At 68.6% G+C, this 20103-nt stretch overlaps 2 protein-coding genes across 3 annotated transcripts; both read left to right on the top strand.

The window, feature by feature from the left end:
- Window positions 1-1186: 1186 nt before the first annotated feature.
- On the top strand, window positions 1187-13738 carry LTBP3 (latent transforming growth factor beta binding protein 3). Its single transcript, XM_088155009.1, is given in 30 exon segments — window positions 1187-1385; window positions 2222-2365; window positions 2368-2485; window positions 2573-2622; window positions 2971-3209; window positions 3490-3595; window positions 3912-3998; window positions 4582-4704; window positions 5044-5202; window positions 5848-6034; window positions 6471-6490; window positions 6648-6727; window positions 6942-7059; window positions 7295-7420; window positions 7825-7956; window positions 8046-8174; window positions 8296-8415; window positions 8794-8916; window positions 9123-9242; window positions 9871-9999; window positions 10578-10745; window positions 10993-11076; window positions 11291-11419; window positions 11655-11692; window positions 11694-11794; window positions 12028-12107; window positions 12654-12770; window positions 12985-13047; window positions 13050-13124; window positions 13531-13738. Coding segments are annotated over 30 exon segments (3375 nt in total). The 5' UTR covers window positions 1187-1321; the 3' UTR covers window positions 13677-13738.
- Window positions 13739-15255: 1517 nt separating this feature from the next.
- On the top strand, window positions 15256-20094 carry MEN1 (menin 1). Of its 2 annotated transcripts, XM_088155078.1 has the most exons (10): window positions 15256-15341; window positions 15843-16292; window positions 16509-16717; window positions 16908-17036; window positions 17126-17166; window positions 17262-17349; window positions 17434-17570; window positions 17879-17993; window positions 18283-18447; window positions 18818-20094. In XM_088155078.1, the coding sequence occupies exons 2-10, from the start codon at window positions 15851-15853 to the stop codon at window positions 19316-19318; spliced, it is 1827 nt and encodes a 608-aa protein (XP_088011204.1). In that variant the 5' UTR covers window positions 15256-15341; window positions 15843-15850; the 3' UTR covers window positions 19319-20094. The 2 variants fall into 2 exon arrangements, with proteins under 2 accessions (XP_088011204.1, XP_088011203.1); XM_088155077.1 differs by having other exon boundaries at window positions 15278-16292.
- The last annotated feature ends 9 nt before the right edge of the window (window positions 20095-20103 follow it).

Genomic DNA, 20103 nt, shown 5'->3' with positions numbered 1-20103 from the left:
TCCGGGGGGTCAATAGTGGGGGGGAGGGGGGGGGTCCCACCCCCCTGGATGGGGATTTTGGGGGTGGGGGGGGTCCCATTCGCCCCCACACCCCATTATGGGGAGGGTCCCAGCGCTTTGGGGGGGTCTTCTCCACTTTGGGGTGGTCCCAGCGTTTGGGGGATCCCATCTGCCCCCTCCCCCTGTGCGGGGTTTTTGGGGTTTGGGGGGGGGGGGTTCAGGGTTTTGGGGGAGGCTCCGTCTCCCCATGGGGGGGTCCCAGGAGTTTGGGGGGGTCCCCGTTTCTCTGTGGGGTGGGGGTTCAGGCGTTCCAGAGGGCCGCAGCATCCCACGGGTGGTCTCAGGAGTTTGGGGGGGGGGGTCCCAGCACCCCCGTACCCCATCCCGGAGGGGCTCCAGGCATCCAGAGAATTCCCACCCCCCCCTCCACGCCACAAACCCCAAAACTTTTGGGGGTCGCGCCCCTCCCGTTTTCACCGCTCCCCTCCCGCCGTGCCCGACGCTGGAACCGGCCCGGCCATCCGGGCTCCTCCCCTCCCCCACCCCCCCGCCCCCATCCCCGCCCCCCCCCCCAATTCCTGGAGCGGACCCAGGGCCCGGCCCCCGCCCCCCTCCCCCGCCCGGGCCCCCCCATCCCAGCGCCATCCCAGGCGGCCGCGGCGTCTCGGGAGCGCGGCGGGATCCCCCCACCCCCGCGGCCACGACACCCCCCGAGGGGACCCCGCGTCCGCCGAGGGGACCCCGCAACCCGGGACACCCCTGGGGGGGACCCCAGCACCGGCCAGGGGGGCGCTCCGGCCTCTGGGACAACCCCCCCCGAGGGGACCCCCACGGCCGGCGAGGAGAGGGGAGGGGAGGGGAGGGGGGGACCCAAAAAGGGACCCTCGGCCTCCGGGCTGGGCGTCACTCTTGGGGGGGCGCCTCTAGAGAGGGGGGGGACAGACCCTGGGACCACCCCCCAAAAAGGGGACCCAGGCGTCCGCCACCCTTCCAAAGCTCGCAGGCCACTGAGAGCCCCCCCACCCCCAACCCCGAGGGCCCCCAGCGTCCGGGACCACCCCCCTCGAGGGGGTCCCCGGCGTCCGGAGCGGAGCCCCCCGCCCGCCGCGGGGGTCCGGGGGTGTCTGGGGGGGTCTCGGGGGGACCATGTGGCGCTGGGGGGGGCTGTGGGCGGCGCTGGCGGCGCTGGCGGCGCTCGGGGGGCGCGGGGGGGGGCGCGGCCGTGGCCCGGGAGCGGTTCAAGGTGGTCTTCGCCCCCCTGATCTGCCGGAGGACGTGTCTGAAGGGGCTGTGCCGGGACTCGTGCCAGCCCGGATCCAACATGACCCTGATCGGAGAGAACGGACACGCGGCCGACACCCTGACCGGCTCCGGGTTCCGAGTGGGTGAGTGGGGACACCGGGACACCGGGACGGGGACAGGGGGACACCGGGACATGGGGACACCGGGATGGGGACACCGGGACAGGGACACCGGGACATGGGGACAACGGGATGGGGACACCGGGACAGGGGGACATGGGGACATGGGGATGGGGACACCGGGATGGGGACACCGGGACACCGGGACAGGGGGATACCGGGATGGGGACACCGGGACACCGGGACATGGGGACACCGGGACAGGGGGATGGGGACACCGGGATGGGGACACCGGGACACCGGGACAGGGGGACATGGGGATGGGGACACGGGGACAGGGGGACACCGGGACATGGGGATGGGGACACCGGGATGGGGACACCGGGACACCGGGACAGGGGGACATGGGGATGGGGACACCGGGATGGGGACACCGGGACACGGGGACAGGGGGACAGGGGGACATGGAGACAGGGGGACACCGGGACAGGGTGGGGACACCGGGACACCGGGATGGGGACACCGGGACACGGGGACAGGGGGACACCGGGACACCGGGATGGGGACACCGGGATGGGGACACGGGGACAAGGATCGGGACACGGGGACAGGGATGGGGACAGGGATGGCTCAGGTGTGGGGACAGTGCTGGGACACGGCCGGGATGGGACACGATGGGAATGGGGACACCTGGGATGGCACCGGGACTGCGGTGAGACAAAGGGGACAGACGGATCTGGGGGGGGTCTCGGTGGGATTTGGGGGCGCTCCGGGGGTCTCGGTGGGTCTGGGGTGGCTCCGGGGGTCTCGGTGGGATTTGGGGCCGCTCCGGGGGTCTCAGGGGGTCTCTCTCCCCACAGTGGTGTGCCCCCTGCCCTGCATGAACGGGGGCCAGTGCAGCTCCCGTTCCCACTGCCTGTGCCCCCCCAACTTCACCGGCCGCTTCTGCCAGGTCCCCGCGGGGGGGGGGGGCACGCACAGGGGGGGGGACCCCCCCCTCCTCCCCCCCCCGCGCCCCCCGACCCCGCCGCCGCCCCCCCGGACCCCGCCCCGGGCTCCAAGGTCGCCGTTTACGCCGTCCAGGTCATCGCCGATGGCCCCGGGGGGGCTGCGGCGCCCCCCGAGCCCCCCCCCGGGGCAGCCCATGGCGGGGGGCACGGCGGGGGGCACGGGGGGGGACACGGGGGGGGACACGGGGGGGGACACGTCAGCCACGCCACCTTCGTCGTGCCCCTGGGGCCGGGACATCACTCGGCTGAAGGTACCGGGGGGGGGTCGGGGATTTGGGGAGGGGGTCGGGGGGATTAAGGGGGGGGTCTCAGGGGTATGGGGGCGGGGGGTGGAGAATTCTGGGGGTCCCATGTCCCATTTGAGGGGGGGTCCCAAGGGGTCCTACTGGGGTTGGGTGTCCGTGCTGGGTTTGGGGGCTCCCAGGGTGCCGAGATTTGGGGTTTGGGGAAATCCCAGTTCTGGGTTTGGGAGCTCGAGGGGGTCCCGGGTTTTGGGATTTGGGGGTCCCGGGATCCCGGGTTTTGGGATTTGGGGGTCCCAGGGGCCGGGTTTGGAGGTTCAGGGGGGTCCCAGGTCCCGCTGTCCCCCCCCCCCCCAGCTCAGGTGCCCCCACCCCTGGTGAACGTGCGGGTCCATCACCCCCCCGAGGCCTCGGTCCAGGTCCATCGCATCGAGCCGCGCCCCCCCGAGGGGGCTCCCCGGGCCGGGGGGGGGCTCCTGGCTCACCCCGCGCAGCCCCCGGCGGGGGGAGGGGGAGGCAAACCCCCCGCGCCCCCCCGACCCCACACCCACAAACCGCTGGGCCGCTGCTTCCAGGACACGCTGCCCAAACACTCGGTGAGGGGGGGTCGGGAAAATGAGGGGAGGGGTCCCGGCACCTTTAGGGGTTCGGGGAGGGGTCAGGGGCTGTGGTTTTGGGGTGTTTTGGGGTGCTGCCCCCTCCCCAAATTCTGCAGCACCCATTCCCTGTGCTCACCGAGCTCCGGGATTGCTGCCGGGGGTCCCGGGGGTCCCGTGGGTGCGGGGGGGGTTATGGGTGGGATTTGGGGGTCTCGGGGGATGTTTTGGGGTCTCGGGGGGTTTTTTGGGGTGCTGACGCCCCCCGTGCCCCCCCCAGTGTGGCAGTAACCCCCTGCCCGGGCTCACCAAGCTCGAGGATTGCTGCGGCAGCATCGGCAGCGCCTGGGGACAGAGCAAGTGCCACAAGTGTCCCCACCTGCAGGGTGAGCGGGGACCCCCCCGACCCCCCCCGGCTGTCGGGGACCCCTCCCCACCGCCAGGGACACCCCCCAGCTGCTGGGAACCCCCCACCCCAAAAAACCCTCCCTTACCTCGGAGGGGATCCGGAGCCCCAGGACCCCCCCAGGACCCCCCAGAGCCCCCCAAACCTAAAACCAGGGTCCCCCCCAAAGTTCCCCTCGCCTCAGGGACCCCCCCCCAATCTGCCACCCCCCCCCTCCCCTCCAGCCCCTCCCCCCCCCTCGCTGCCCCCCCCGTTCTGGGGGTGACCGGGGGGGGTCTCGGGGGGGTCTCTTGCAGGTTCGGGGTCCCCGAAATCGGCGCGTGGGGGGCACGGGGGGGATTGTCCCCAGGGCTACAAACGGCTCAACAGCTCCCACTGCCAGGGTAGGACACGGGGGGACACGGGGGGGACACGGGGGGGACACGGGGGGGACACGGGGGGACACGGGGGGACACGGGGGGGGGACAGGTGTGAGTGTGCTCCAGGTGTGTGAGGGGCTGGCGCGTGGCCAGGTGTGTGTGCGAGGTCAGGTATGTCCACACCTGTGTCACCCCTGTGTCACCCCTGTGTCACCTGTGTCACACCTGTGTCACCTGTGCCACGCCTGTCACAGACATTGAGTTCTCTCTGCCCGGGGATTTTGGGGGAGATAGGTGAGGAGCGGGGGGTGTGTCCATGACAGGCTCAGGTGTGCAGTACCAGCTCAGGTGTGCCATACCTGGCTCAGGTGTGCCATACCTGGCTCAGGTGTGCCATACCCGGTTCAGGTGTGCCATACCCGGCTCAGGTGTGTCCATACCTGGCTCAGGTGTGCCATACCTGGCTCAGGTGTGCAGTACCAGCTCAGGTGTGCTGTACATGGCTCAGGTGTGCCATACCTGGCTCAGGTGTGCCATACCTGGCTCAGGTGTGCTGTACCAGCTCAGGTGTGCCATACCTGGCTCAGGTGTGCTGTACCTGTCGCAGACATTAACGAGTGTGCCCTGCCCGGTGTGTGCCAGCCCGGCGAGTGCCGCAATACCCAGGGCAGCTTCCGCTGCTCCTGCTCGGCCGGGCACGTGCTGGGCCCGTCCCGGAGCCAGTGCCTGCGTAAGGGGGGATTGGGGGGGGGTCCGGGGGGTCTGGGGGGTCTGGGGGTCTTGGAAATCCTGGAAGGTTCTGTGGGTCTGGGGTGTCCAGGGGGATCTGTGGGTCCTTGGGGTTCCTGGAGGGTTCTGGGGGTTCCTGGAGGGTTCTGGGGGGTCCTGGGGTGTCTGGGAGGGTCCTGTGGGGTTTCAGGGACCCCCTTTGGGGGTCTCTGAGGGTCCTGCACCCCCCATCCCCCAGGAGAGTTTTGGGGCTCTGTGGGATTTTGGGGGGGGTTTTCCCCTGAGGTTCCGGGCTGTTTTGGGGAGGGGTCTCTGAGGGTCCTGTCCCCCCCCCCCCCAGCCGAGCCGGGTGAGGAGCGGGGTCTTTGTTTCCGCCTGGTTTCGGGGTCCCAGCAGTGCCAGCACCCCCTGCCCACCCGCCTGACCCGCCGGACGTGCTGCTGCAGCGTGGGCAAGGCCTGGGGGGGGCGCTGCCAGCGCTGCCCCCCCGACGGCACCGGTACGGGGGGGTTTGGGGGGCTTTAGAGGGGCTTTGGGGGGCTTTAGAGGGGCTTTGGGGGGTTTTGGGGGGGTTTTAGGGGGGCTGGTTCCAGCGTTGCCCATCCCCGATGGAACCGCTATGGGGGGGTTTGGGGGATCCAGGGGGTTTGGAGTGGCTTTGGGGGGGTTTTTGGGGGGTCCCATGTTCCGGGTTTGGATGTTTTGGGGGGGGGTCCCGGGTTTGGATGTTTTGGGGGGGGGGGTCCCGGGTTTGGATGGTTTTGGGGGGGGGTCCCACGTTCCCGGTTTGGGGTTTTGGGGGGGGTCCCGGGTTTGGATGTTTTTTGGGGGGGGTCCCGGGTTTGGATGTTTTGGGGGGGGGGTCCCGGGTTTGGATGGTTTTGGGGGGGGGGTCCCGGGTTTGGATGTTTTGGGGGGGGGTCCCGGGTTTGGATGGTTTTGGGGGGGGGTCCCACGTTCCGGGTTTGGATGTTTTGGGGGGGGGTCCCGGGTTTGGATGGTTTTGGGGGGGGGGTCCCGGGTTTGGATGTTTTTTGGGGGGGGGGTCCCACGTTCCCGGTTTGGGGTTTTGGGGGGGGGTCCCGGGTTTGGATGTTTTTTGGGGGGGGGTCCCCGCCCCGCTGACCCCCCCGTGCCCCCCCAGCCGCCTTCAAGGCCATCTGCCCAGCCGGGAAGGGCTACCACGTGCTCACGTCCCACCAGACCCTGACGATCCAGGGCGAGAGCGACTTCACCCTGCACATCCACCCCGACGGGACCCCCGAGAGACCCCCCCGGCCCCCCCCCGCCCGCCCCCAGCCCGGAGCCGCCCGATGCCCCCCCGCCACCAGGTCGGGACCCCCCCGACCCCCCTCCCCGAGCCCCAAATGTCCCCCCCCCCCCCCCCCCAATATTCCCTGGGGGGTTCCTGGGTCCCTCCCTGGGCTCCCATGGACCCTCCTGTGACCCCCTCCCCAAATATCGCCTGGGACCCCTCCCCAAATATCGCCTGGGACCCCCCCCCCCATGTCCCTGTGACCCCCCCATAGCCCTGTGACCCCTCCCCAAATATCCCCTGTGACCCCCCCCATGTCCCTGTGACCCCTCCCCAATGTCCCTCTGACCCCTCCCCAAATATCCCCTGTGACCCCCCCAGTGTCCCCCCGTGTCCCTCATCCCCCCCCCCAATGTCCCCAAACCCCCCCTGACCCCCCTGTTTTGTGTGTCCCCCCCCCGCCCCACGGTGGGGGGGTCAGTTTGGGGTCTCAGCGCCCCCTCCCCCCGCAGCTGTGACCCCCCCGGCCATGGTGAGTGTGGGGGAGGGGAGGGGGGGGGGGAGGGACCAGCATGACAGGGAGGGAATTGGGGGTGGGGGAGGGGGGGGTCTCAGGGGTCTGGGGGGGGGATGGGGGGGGGGGATGGGAGGGGACAGAGGGGACATCGCTGTCCCCCCCCCCCCCCCAGCTCCCCGCCTTCTGGAGCCCCTCGGAGGAGCAGGGCCTGGAGCAGCCCCCGGGGAGCAGCGACCCCCCCCGGTACCCCCGGTAAGGGGGGGAGGGGAGGGGAGGGGGATGGGGATGGGGACAGTTTGGGGACAGTTTTTGGGGACACACCCAGGATGAAGAGGGGGGGGGACGGAGCCAATGGGGGGGTTGGGGACCCTTTGGGGACGAGAGCAAAGATGGGGGGCAGGGGCCGGGGCCGGGGTCGGGGTCGGGGCCGGGGTCGGGGCCGGGGCTGTCCCCGTGTCCCCCCCAGCTGTCACTCGCCCTGTCCCCAGCTCTGGTGGCCCGGCCCACGCCGGCCCCGCTGTGGCGGCTGCCCCCGGAGCAGCTCACGCGCAGCGCGGCCGAGATCGCGCCCACGCAGGTGACAGGTGAGAGACCCCCGGGACCCCCCGAGACCCCCCGGGACGCCCAACCCCCCCCAAGGCTCCCCTTGGGATCCCCCCGGGACCTCCAGAACCCCCCCAAGACCCCCGGAACCCGCTCGAAACCCCAAAATCCCATTGGGATCCCCCCACCTCCAACACCCCCAAAGCTCCTTGGGGACCCTTTGGGACCCCTGAGAGCTCCGGGGGTCACCCCAAAATCCCCGCGGGACCCCCCCAGAGACGGACGAGTGCAAACTGAACCGGAACATCTGCGGGCCCGGCGAGTGCGTGATGGGTCCGGGCGGCTACAGCTGCCTCTGCTTCCCCGGCTACCGCTGGCACCCGCAGCGGCGCTACTGCACCGGTACCGGGCACGGGGGGGGACTGGGGGGACTGGGGGAACCGGTACCGGGCACTGGGGGGACTGGGGGGGACTGGGGGAACCGGTACCGGGCACTGGGGGGACTGGGGGGGACTGGGGGGCACTGGGAGGGACTGGGGGGGACTGGGGGGCACACAGGGGACAGGGATGGGACAGGGAGATTTGGGGTGTGGTGGCACCGGGAGTGTCACACACGCGGTGATACCTGTGACACACCTGTGATACCTGTCACTCACCTATACTCACCTGTACACACCTATCACACACCTGTACACACCTGTACACACCTGTCACACACCTGTGACACACCTGTCACACACCTGTGATACCTGTACACACCTGTACACACCTGTAACATTTGTCACACACCTGTCACACCTGCCCAGATGTGAACGAGTGCGAGTCGGAGCCGTGCGGGGCCGGGCGCGGGGTGTGCATGAACACGGGCGGCTCCTACACCTGTCACTGTCACCGCGGCTTCCAACTGCGCCTGCACAAAGGACTGCGCACCTGCGCAGGTACGGGGGGGGGGGGGGACACGACACGGGGAGGGGGACACGGGACAGGGATTTGGGGACAGCACAGGTGACCCCGAGTGTCCCCGCAGACATCGATGAGTGCGCCAAGGGTGACGTGTGCGGGGACGGGGGCACCTGCTCCAACCTTCCGGGCCACTACAAGTGCGAGTGTCACCCGGGCTACCGGCGCAAGGGCTCGAGGCCACCGCTCTGCGAAGGTGACCCGGGGCTGGGGACCCCCGGGATGGGGCTGGGGACCCCCGGGATGGGGGTGGGGACCCCCGGGATGGGGGCGGGGCAGCCTGCGGGGTGTCCCCTGATGTCCCCCGATGTCCCCAGACATCAACGAGTGCCTGGACGTGGGGACCTGTCCCGACTCCAAGTGTGAGAATCAGCCGGGGGGCTTCGTGTGCACCCCCTGCCCCCCCGGCTTCCGCGGCCTCAACGGCGCCTGCCTCGGTCAGCACCCCCGGGACCCCCCCGGGACCCCCCAAAATCCCTGAGACACCGCAAACCCCCCGGGATCCCCCCAAACCCTCTTGGGACCCCCAACCCCCCCCCCCCCCCGGACCCCCAAACCCTCCCCAGGCTCCCCCTGGCATCACACAGGACCCCCCCCCCCCCCCCACTAAACCCCCTTTATCTGCGACCCCCATCTCGGGGATCCCCTCCCCTTGAGCCCCCCCCCCCCACAGATCTCTCCCACGACCCCCATCCCTTCCCCCTCGCTGCCCCAAACCCCCCCAAAAACTCGCACCCAGGACCCCCCCCCACCCCAACCCCCCCCCTCGGGACCCCCCTCCCCCCAAGGTTTGGGGGCTCACGGGGGTCTCTCAGACGTGAACGAGTGCGAGGCCGGGGGGCTTTGCCCCGGGGGGAGCTGCGTCAACACCCCCGGATCCTACAAGTGCCAGTGCCCCCCCGGGCTGCAGCCGGCGAGGGACCCCCCCCGCTGCCAAGGTACCCCCAAACCCGGGGGGGCTCGGGGGGCTTGGGGGGGTCCGTACATGGGGGGGGTCTGGGGGATTTCTGGCTCTGTGGGCGGATCTGGGGGGGATTTCTGGATTTGAGGATGAATCTGGGGGTTTTTTTTGGGGGGGGTTTGGGGGTCCCACACACGGGGGTCTCGTCTTTTTTTTTTTTTTTTTTTTTTCCCCCTTCCCCAGACATCGACGAGTGCGAGTTCGCGGCCGCCTGCGTTGGGGGGGATTGTGTGAACACGGCGGGGTCGTACCGGTGCCTGTGCCCCCCCGGGTACGCGCTGCTGCACGGCCGGCGCTGCCAGGGTGAGTGTGGGGACCCCTCCCCAAAATAACCCCGAAAACAGCCCCGAAACAACCCCGAAACAGCCCCAAATAAATCCCGAAACAGCCCCCAAATAAATCCCGAAACAGCCCCAAAACAGCCCCCAAATAAATCCCAAAACAGCCCCAAATAAATCCCGAAACAGCCCCAAATAAATCCCAAATAAATCCGAAAACAGCCCCAAAACAGCCCCCAAATAAATCCCAAATCAGCCCCAAATAAATCCCAAATAAATCCCAAATCAGCCCCAAATAAATCCCAAATAAATCCCAAAACAGCCCCAAATCAGCCCCAAATAAATCCCAAAACAGCCCCAAATAAATCCCAAAACAGCCCCCAAATAAATCCCAAATCGCTCCCAAATAAATCCCAAATAAATCCCAAATAAATCCCAAATCAGCTCCCCCCACGTACCCGTTATCAGGGTGAGTGTGAAGACCCCTCCCCAAAATAAACCCCCCCAACCCCCCCCCCCCCAAATCCCCCCAACCCCCCGGGCCGTTCGCCTCCCCTCCCCCCGGCCATCGGGGATTCCCGGGGGGTCTTTGGGGATTCCCGGGGGGTCTTTGGGGATTCCCGGGGGTCTCACTCCCCTCGCCCCCTCCCCAGATATCGATGAGTGCTCCCTGGACGCGGGGCTGTGCCCCCCCCCCGGCTCCTGCACCAACCTCGAGGGCTCCTTCAGCTGCCGCTGCCCCCCGGGATTCGCCCCCAGCCCCGACGGGCGCCGCTGCCTCCGTGAGGAGGGGGCTGCGAGGGGGGGAGGGGCGCGGGGGAGGGGCTGGGGGCGCCTCTGGGGGAACCCCGGAAAGAATGGGGGGGGGACTGAGGGGTTTTGGGGGATCCCTGGGGTTTTGGGAGGGGTCTGGGGATTTGGGGAGGGGGTCCTGGGGGATTTGGGGTATCCTTTGGGATTTGGGGGGTTCTGGGGGGGTCTGGGGGAATCCCTGGGGTTTTTGGGGAGGGGTCCCTTTAGGGAGGGTCTGGGGGATCCCAGGGAGGTCGGGGAGGGGAATTTTTAGGGGGTCCCTGGGACAAGAATTTTTTATGGGTGCCGGGGTTTCCTTGGGGGTCTGGGGGTGTCCTTGGGGGTCTGGGGGTGTCCTCGGGGGTCTGGGGGTGTCCTCGGGGGTCCCAGGGGGATCCCCGGAGCTGGGGGGAGGGGAGGGGGGCGCGGTTCTAGAAGGGTCTTCGCGGGACGATGGAGCTTGGGGGGGGGGGGTCCCTGGAACTCTGAGGAGTTTCTGTGGGGTCTTGGGGGCTCGCTGAGATTCTGGGGGTCCCGCTGACCCCCCTGACGCCCCCTCCCCGCCCAGCCCGGGAGCCCCCCGCCCCCCGGAAGGAATGTTACCTGAGCCTGGAGCTGCCCGTGTTCTGCGACGCCGTTTTGGGGACCAACGTGACCCGCGGCGAGTGCTGCTGCTCGGTGGGGGCAGGGTGGGGGGACCTGTGCGAGGTGTACCCCTGCCCCCTCCCCTCCTCGGGTACGGGGGGGGGTCCCCAAACAGCCGTGACCCCAATTCCAGCCCGGATTTGGGGGGGATTTGGGGGGTTTGGGGGGGGGTTTGAACTCCTCTCCCCACCCCAAACAGATTTGGGGTCGCCAGGAGGGGTTTGGGGGGTGCTCAGGGATGGTTTGGGGGGGATCCGAGGATGGGTCGGGGGGTTCAGGACCCCTCCCCCCAACTCACTTTTGGGTTTGTTTTTTTTTTTCCGCCCCCTCCCCCCCAGCCGAGTTCGTGGCGCTCTGTCCCGACGGGAGGGGCTTCATCCAGGACGACAACGGCATCGATTACGGGGTCCCCGCGCACCGCGGTGAGACCCCCGAGTGTCCCCCCCCATCCCCCGGGGGGGGCTCTGTCCCCGCCGCCCCCTCCCCATCCCCAAAATCCCAATTTTCCCCAGGAGAGCTCCTTGTCCCCTTCAACCCCCTCCGTCCCGAGGGTCCCTGGGGGGGGGTCCCTGACCCCGAGGGGGGGGGTCCCTGACCCTGAGGGGGGGTCTCTAACCCTGCCGCCCGCCCCCGCAGACATCGATGAGTGCGGGCTCTTCGGGGACGAGATCTGCAAGGGGGGGAAGTGCGTGAACACCCAGCCGGGCTACGAGTGCTACTGCAAGGCTGGCTTCGACTACGACAGCGCCCTGCGGCAGTGCCTGGGTGAGGGGGGGTCCCCGGGGGGGTCTGGGGGTCCTGGGGGGTCGTGGTGGGGCAAAGAGCGGGGTCCAGAATAACCTTGGCGTGTTTGGGGGTATTGGAGGGTTCTGGGGAATGCTGGAGATTTTGGGGTGGTCTGGGGTCTCTGGGGGGTCCCCGGGGGGGTCGCGGGGTTGCTGCGGGTCCCCGGGGGTTTTGGGGGGTCCCCGTAACCCCCCCCCGGGCCCCCCTCCCCCAGACGTGGACGAGTGTCTGGACGAGTCGAACTGCGTGGACGGGCGCGTGCGAGAACACGCGCGGCTCCTTCCGCTGCACCTGCGGGCCGGGGGCTCGGTACCACCCGGGACTGCGGCGGGTGCCTGCCCGCCCCCGAGCACGGTGAGACCCCCCGAGCACCGTGAGACCCCCCCGGGGTACACTGAGACCCCCCCCAGGGCACGGTGAGAGACCCCCCCCCAGGGCACGGTGAGACCCCCGGGGTACACTGAGACCCCCCCCCCGCCATCGCAGCTTGCCGGGATTTTGGGGTATTGGGGGTGGGGGGGGCAGATTTGGGGGCTCTCTCGGGAGGGCTTTGAAGGTTCCTGACCCCCCCCCCCCCGGTCCCACAGAACGCCCCCCCCCCCACCGGAGCGCCCCCCGCCCCCGGAGCGGCGGGGACGTGTGCTGGCAGCGGCGGGGGGAGGAGGGGGTGTGCGGGGGCGCCCCTCGGGGGGGGACCCCTCACCCTGGACGAGTGCTTGCTGCCGGGGGGGGCGCCGGGGTGGGGCCCCCATTGCCGGCCCTGCCCCCCCACGGCCCCCAGGTGACTGCGGGGAGTCGGGGGGAGGGGCTGAGGGGGGAGTTTGGGGGATTTGGGGAGGGGCTGGGGGGGGTTTAGGGGGGGGTTTGGGTTCTCTGGGGAAGGGGCTGGGGGGGTTTGGGAAGGGGCTGGGAGGTTTGGGGGGGTTTTGAGGGGTTTGGGGGTCTCGGGAGGGGCTGGGGGGATGGCTGGGGGGGGTTTAGGGGGGTTTGGGGTCTCTGGGGAGGGGCTGGGGTGGCTGGGGGGCTTTGGGGAGGGGCTGGGGGGGGGGTGTTTTTTTTGTTTTGTTTTTTTTTTTGAGGGGTTTGGGGTCTCTGGGGAATTGCAAGGAGCTGTATGGGGGGGGGAATATGGGGGGGGGGGGGGGGTTGAGGGGGTCCTGGGTGGGATGGGGGGGTTTGGGGGGGTCCCTATGGGGTCTGGGGGGGCTCGGAGGGGCTGACATGGGGGGTCCCACCCCCCCCCCCCAGGCCTGCCCTGCCCCCCCCCTGCAGAGCGAGAGCAATTCCTTCTGGGACGTGAGCCCCCTCGGCCTGGGGGGGCCCCGCAGAGGTGGGACCCCCAAACCCCGCACCCTCGACCCCTCCCCAGGACCCCCAAACCCCCCCGCGACCCCTCCCCAACTCCAGCACCTCAAATTCAGAACTGAAACCCCCCCCCCTCATTTTGGAGACCCCAAACCTGCACCCCTTTGAGCTGGGATCCCCCAGCCCCCCCGGGGACCCCCCCCAGGGGTCCCCCCCAGCCCCCCCGTGTCCCCCCCCAGGTGACGACAGCTCCGAGGAAGACTCGGCCGAGTGTCCCTGTCCCGGGGGGGTCCCCGGCCGCTGCCTCCGCTCCCCCCGGGGGGGGCTGCGAGTGCCCCCCCGGGCTTTCAACCGGACCCCACCCGCACCCGCTGCCTCGGTGAGACCCCCCCCCCAAAAAATGGGGACCCCCCCGAGTGACTCCCAAGCCCCTGGGACCCCCCCGAGTGACCCCCAGGGTTTTGGAGCGGTGGGAGATGGGGGAGGGGGTCGGGACCTCACCCTCAATACTGGGGACCCCCGGGGGTCTCTGGGGGTCTCCGGTGCTCACAGACATCAGTGGGTGCCGGGTTTTATGAGGGGGGGGGGTTTGGGGGGGTCCCAGGGGATATTTTTGGGTCTTTGTTCCCCCCAAATATCGATGAGAGCCGAGACCACCCCCCCCCCACTCCCCCCAAAGCGCGGGGGGAAAAGTTTGGGGATTCCACGAAGGGAATTTTGGGAGCCCCTGAATACTTTGGGGTTCCCTGACCTGCGTGTACCCCCCCCCCCCCCCCACCCCCCAGATATCGACGAGTGTCGGGACCCCCGGGGGGGTCCCCGCTGCCCCCGCGAGCGCTGCATCAACACGAGCGGCTCCTTCCGCTGCGCCTGCAAAGCCGGGACCAGCCGGGCTCGGCCTGGGGGGCTCTGCCTGCCCCAGCGCCGCTGAACCGGGGACCCCCCGGGGACCCCCCCGGGACCCCCCCGGGACACCCCGGAATCCCCCCCGGGAACCCCCGGACCCCAATAAAGGATTTGGGGGAACGGCCCCAGCGGCGCTGTCTGGATGCCGGGAGCGGGAGGGGATTTTAGGGTGGGATTTGGGAGATTCGGGCACCTGGGAGGATTTGGGGGGGACTGGGGAGGGGAGATTGGGGGGCTTGAGGGGTCGGGGGGGGTTCGGGGGGAATTGTGGCAGCTGGAGGAATTTGGGGCAGGGTTTGGGGGTGGGGACGATTCGGGGGGAAATTGGGGGTGAAATGAGGAGGAATTTTGGGGTGAAATGAGGAGGAATCCCCTGGAACCCCCCCGACCCCACCCCCGGCCCTGCTCCCCCGGGCACCCCCATAACCCCCCCAGGACCCCCGACCCCTCATTTGCCCCCTGTCCCTCCCATGGGTTTGGGCTCCGCTCGCTCTGTCCCGGCTGGGGCGCTCTGAGCCCCCCCCGTGACCCTGTGAGTCCCCCCCTGTAACCCCCCCATTTCCCCCTGGGACCCCCAGCACTATTTCCCCCCCTTTCCCCACTTCGGAGCAGAAATCGCTGCCCCTTCCCCCCTGCTCTGGGCCCGCTCAGAGCGATCGATCGGCAGGAATTAGCAATCGATCGCCGATCTAATCGATCGGCAGGCATGAGCAATCGATTACCGATCTAATCGATCGACAGGCATGAGCAATCGATCGCCGATGTCATCGATCGGCAGGCATGAGCAATCGATTGCCGATCTAATCGATCGGCAGGCATGAGCAATCGATCGCCGATCTAATCGATCGGCAGGCATGAGCAATCGATCGCCGATGTCATCGATCGGCAGGCATGAGCAATCGATCGCCGATCTAATCGATCGGCAGGCATGAGCAATCGATCGCCGATCTAATCGATCGGCAGGCATGAGCAATCGATTACCGATCTAATCGATCGGCAGGCATGAGCAATCGATCGCCGATGTCATCGATCGACAGGCATTAGCAATCGATCGCCGATGTCATCGATCGGCAGGCATGAGCAATCGATCGCCGATGTCATCGATCGGCAGGCATGAGCAATCGATCGCCGATGTCATCGATCGGCAGGCATGAGCAGCCGAGCGGCGAGTGCTCGATCAAGGCAGGTGCAATCGAGCTCAGAGTGATGGAGCACTCAGGCACTCACACTCGCACACACTCGAGCACAGGGTGATGGATCGGGGGAAGGAGGAGCGCTCGAGTTTGGGTGGAATTGTGGCAGTTCTGGGAACTTGGGGCAGGGTCTGGGGAGACACGGGGGCGATTCGGGGTGGAATTGAGGCGATGTGGGGCGAAACCGGGGGGATTTGGGGGGAAATCGGGGGAATTTTCAGGTGAAATCGGGAGGACTCGCTGACCACGCCCACCGCACAAACCACGCCCACTTATCGCTGCTTCCCGCGCAGACCACGCCCACCCAGACCACACCCCCTCAGCGCTCGGCCAATCGCGAGCGGCGCCGCGCGCAGGCCCCGCCCACTCCCGCCGTGCCCCGCGCTGCCCGCGCCGGCGGCGGCCGCGGTGAGCGGCGGGGGCGGTGCCGGGGTCCCGGGACCGGGCGGCTCCGGAGGGGTCAGCACCGGCTCTGAGGGCGGCTCTGGGGATCCCGGGTGGGCACCGGCACGGCGGGGATTTGGGGGAAGGGTCTCGGGTGGTCCCTGAGCGTTTGGGCGGCTTTGGGGGTTCCGGGAAGGGGCGGGTCCGCCTCAGCCGCGGGGCTGCCCCCAATCCCCCTCACGGCCCCCCCCAGGCCTCGAGCCCCTGTGTGCCCCTGGAACCCCCCCGACCCCACACCCGGCCCTGCTCCCCCGGGCACCCCCATAACCCCCCCAGGACCCCCGACCCCTCATTTGCCCCCCTGTCCCTCCCTTGGGTTTGGGCTCCGCTCGCTCTGTCCCGGCTGGGGCGCTCTGAGACCCCCCATGACCCTGTGAGTCCCCCCCCCGTAACCCCCCCATTTCCCCCTGGGACCCCCAGCACTATTTCCCCCCCTTTCCCCACTTCGCAGCAGAAATCGCTGCCCCTTCTCCCCTGCTCTGGGCCCTTTGTTCGCAGCTCTCCCAGCCCCTGACCCCCCATAACTCCTCCCCACGCCCCCGTTTCCCCCGCAGGCCCCAGCATGGGGCTGAAGCCCTGGCAGAAGGCGCTGTTCCCTCTCCGCTCCGTGGCCGCCGTGGTTCGGCTCTTTGAGGCCGAGCTGCGGCAGCCCGAGCCCGACCTGGTGCTGCTGTCGCTGGTGCTGGGTTTTGTGGAGCATTTCCTGGCCGTCAACCGCGTCCTCCCCACCAATGTCCCCGGGCTCACCTTCGAGTCTCGGCCCGGGCCGGACCCCCACACCCGGTTGTACTTCCCGGTGGCCGAGCTGTCCATCGTGGCCGCGCTCTACGCCCGGTTCACGGCGCAGATCCGGGGGGCCGTGGATCTGTCCCTGTACCCCCGGCCCGACGGCTGCTCCTCCCGGGAGCTCGTCAGGAAAGTGTCCGATGTCATCTGGAACAGCCTCAGCCGCTCCTACTTCAAGGACCGGGCTCACATCCAGTCCCTCTTCAGCTTCATCACGGGTGAGGAAGGGTCCTCAGGGGGGGGTTCGGTGGGGCCGGGGTCCCACCTGGAGCAGCTTCACCTGCTCCTACTTCAAGGGACGGGTGGGCGTCGTGTCCTTCCCCAGCTTTGTCACTGCTGGGGGCGTCCCTCATTCCCGTGTCCCTTCACTCTGGGGTGATGGGGGGGTTCGGGGGGGCTCTGCGTGTCCCTGAGCCCCCCCTGTGTCCCCCCAGGTACGAAGCTGGACAGCTCAGGTGTGGCCTTTGCCGTGGTCGGGGCCTGCCAGGTGCTGGGGCTGCCGGACGTGCACCTGGCCCTGAGCGAGGACCACGCCTGGGTGGCCTTTGGGGCCGGGGGGTCCCAGACTGCCGAGGTCACCTGGCATGGAAAAGGCAACGAGGACAGGAGGGGACAGCCCGTGCAGGCCGGGGTGGCCGAGAGGGTACGGGGGACAGGGGGGCCTGGGAGGGGTCATGGGGACAGGGGGACGAGGACAGAGGGTCCCCACTGGGACAAGGATGGGGGTGGGGGACGGGGGGGGACACTGAGGAGCCCCTGGGACAGGCAGAGGAGGCACAGGTGGAGTCGTGTCCCCTGTGTCACCTGTGCCACCTGTGCCACCTGTCCCCCAGAGCTGGCTGTACCTGAAGGGCTCCTACCTGCGCTGCACACGGCACATGGAGGTGGCGTTCATGGTTTGTGCCATCAACCCGTCCATCGACGGCCACACCGACAGCCTGGAGCTGCTGCAGCTGCAGCAGGTGTGGGGCAGGGCTGGGCCAGCTGTGGGGCAGGGCTGGGCCAGCTGTGGGGCACCCCCACATCTCTCTTTCTTTTCCCCCCCCTCCAGCGCCTGCTGTGGCTGCTCTACGACATGGGGCACCTGGACAGGTGAGAGGGACCCCTGCCCCGCCATGGGGCTGCCCCCTAAGCTGCCCTGGGGCTCCCCCAACGCCCCTTGGGGCCGCCCCCCACCTGCCCCACAGGTACCCCATGGCGCTGGGCAACCTGGCTGACCTGGAGGAGCTGGAGCCCACCCCTGGCAGACCCGACCCCCTCACCCTGTACCACCAGGTGATGATGAGGGGGTGTTTTGAGGACTCGGGGGCGTGGCCAGGTGAGCTCAGGTGTGTCCTGACCCCTCCCTGCCACCCCCAGGGCATCCACTCAGCCCGCACCTACTACAACAACGAGCACATCTACCCGTACCTGTACCTGGCCGGGTTCCACTGCCGCAACAAGAACGTCAAGGAGGCCCTGGAGGCCTGGGCTGACACGGCCACCGTCATCCAGGAGTGAGTGGGGGGCTCTGGGGGGGGACTTTGGGGTCCTGGGAGGGCCCTGTGGGCTCCTGCTGCTCCCCCGGGGCTGGGCTGGGGGCAGCTCCCTCCCTCCCTCCAGGGGGGCGTTCAGAACTGGGGGGGCCCTTGGGGGTCACCAGCTCCTGTTTTTTGGGGGGGGGTCCATACCCCCCCTGCGACTGGGTGCTGCCTGCTCGGGGTTGGGTTCTTGGGGTCCCCCTGTCCTTTGTGGGCTCTGCGTCCTCTTTAGGGGTGCCCATGGCTGTGGGGCAGCCCCCCAAGCCCCCCTGCCCCCTCCCCAGCTATAATTATTGCCGTGAGGATGAGGAGATCTACAAGGAATTCTTTGACGTGGCCAACGATGTCATCCCCAACCTGCTCAAGGAGGCGGCGGCCGAGCCCCCCCCGGGGGCTGAGGTGGGACCTGCACTTGGGGACCCCCAGATTTGGGGGACCCCTGGGTGGGGGAGCCCTGCCTGGGGTGGCTTTGGAGGGGGGGATGTCCCCAGGGTATAAGGGGTGGGTCCTGCCCGTGGTTGGGGGGGTATTTTGGGGGTTCCCCCACATCTGGGGGAGTCTGAATTTGGGGGTCCCCGGGGTCAGACACCTTCCCAGCACCCAATGTAATGGGGTGATGGTGCCCCCACCCTTGTTTTTGGGGTTCCCCCGCACCTTTGGGGTCCCCCTCTGACTCGGGGGTCCACAGGGGGCCCCCGGGGGTCTCCCAGCCCTGCAGGACCCCGAGTGCTTCGCTCACCTGCTGCGATTTTACGACGGAATCTGCAGGTGGGAGGAGGGGAGCCCCACCCCCGTCCTGCACGTGGGCTGGGCCACCTTCCTCGTGCAGTCCCTCGGCCGCTTCGATGGCCAGGTGAGGGTTTGGAGGGGTCACCTGGGGGTTTGGGGGGGTCACCTGGGGGCAGGGGAGCCCCTCCCGTGTCCGGCCTGGGGGCTGGGCCACCTTGCTTGTCCAGTTCCTTGGTCACTTTGGTGGCCAGGTGAGGGGTCCTGAGTGGGTTCTGGGGGGTCCCCATGTCCTCCTTGGAGGGTCCTGACCAGGTGCCGTGTTCCCCCATCTCATTTTTGGGACATCCCTGGTATTTCGGGGTGTCCTGAGTGTGCTCTGCACTCCCCCTCGTCTTCCTTGGGGTCCCCTAAAAATCTCTAGGGGGGCTCCAGGTCCTCTCATGACCTTGTGACCCCCCAATGTCCCTTCCCCGGTGCCCCCCGTGTCCCCCCAGGTACGCCAGCAGGTCACCCTGCTCTCAGAGGACCCTGCCCCGCCCGAGGCCGATTTGGGGGGCCCCGAGGACCCCCGCGATTGTCGCCGCCGGGGTCCCCGCCGCGAATCCAAACCCGAGGAGCCGCCCACCCCCAAAAAACCCACGGAACGCCGCCCCCCTCCCCGAGCCCCCCGCCCCGAGGAGACCCCAGCAGCACCACCAGCACCCCCACCACCCCCCCCAGCCCCCGCACCCCCTGCGGCCCCCCCGGCCCCCGGCACCCCCGGGACCCCCGGGCCGGCCCCGGCCGCGCCCCCTCCCCTGCCCCCGGGCCCGGTGCTGCGGTTCCGCTCGCAGAAGATGCGGGGGATGAAGGAGCTGCTGCGGGCGGCCAAGGTCAACTCGAGCGCCATCAAACTGCAGCTCACGGCCCAGTCCCAGGTGCAGCCGCGCCGACCCCGAGCCCCCCCCGGCGCCTACCCCCTGCCCTTCCTCAAGAGACCCCGGAAAGGCTCGTAGGGATCCCCCAAAAAAATTCCAGAAAATCCGAAAATCCCAGCCTGGAGCGGTCCCGGGTGCAGCCGCCTCTTCCCATTTCTCAGCAGAGCACAGGAGGGTCCCAAAACAATTAGGAATCCCAAAAATCGCCAAGATACCCAGCGCCCCTTCCTCAAGAGACCCCGGAGAAGTTGGCGGGGATCCCCAAAAAATCCCAAATCCCAGCCTGGAAGTGTCCCGGGCGCAGCTGCCCCAAGCTCTTCTGAGCAGACCAAGGAGGATCCCAAACCAGTTGGGAATCCCAAAAATCCCAAGGAGAGACAGTGCCCACCCTGCCCTTCCTCAGGAGATCCCGAAAAGGTTCACAGGGATCCCCAAAAAAATCCCAAAATCCCAGCCTGGACCTGCCCTGGGTGCGGCCGCATCCTCCCTTCTCTCAACAGGTTCCAGACAAAGTTTTCTCCCCAGAATGGGAGTGCAGGAATTTGGGGTGGAATTAGGGCAGGAGAAGGAGGGGCTGGGGGGGTACAGTGGGGTGGGGGTGGAAGATTTTGGAGGGGGGGGGAGTTGGATTTAGGGGAGCAGGGGGGACTCGGGCAGAGGATTTTGGGGAAATCATTTCAGTTTGGGGGTGCGCCACACGAGGCCTTTGGGACCCCCAGAACGGACTTTGGGGGGTCCCGGATTTGGGGGATCCGGGCGGGAGGGGGGGAACAAAAGGAACCCGAGGAGGTTCCAAGACCCCGGATGAAGGGGAGGCGATTTAATAATTAATAATAAAGTGTCGCTGGCTTTACCGAGCGCCT

The sequence above is a fragment of the Sturnus vulgaris genome, chromosome 34, assembly GCF_052056855.1.
Source record: "Sturnus vulgaris isolate bStuVul1 chromosome 34, bStuVul1.hap1, whole genome shotgun sequence".
Taxonomy (NCBI): domain Eukaryota; kingdom Metazoa; phylum Chordata; class Aves; order Passeriformes; family Sturnidae; genus Sturnus; species Sturnus vulgaris.
Note: the sequence above shows the minus strand (reverse complement) of the source record. Positions and strands in the feature narration are given on the sequence as shown.

Bases quoted from the DNA above. Each gene is read 5' to 3' on its own strand.
- MEN1 (XM_088155078.1), top strand. From the start codon at position 15,851: ATGGGGCTGAAGCCCTGGCAGAAGGCGCTGTTCCCTCTCCGCTCCGTG. The intron at 17,037-17,125 runs GTGTGGGGCAGG...CCCCCCCTCCAG, and splicing joins AGCTGCTGCAGCTGCAGCAG to CGCCTGCTGTGGCTGCTCTA. The intron at 17,350-17,433 runs GTGATGATGAGG...TGCCACCCCCAG, and splicing joins CCCTCACCCTGTACCACCAG to GGCATCCACTCAGCCCGCAC.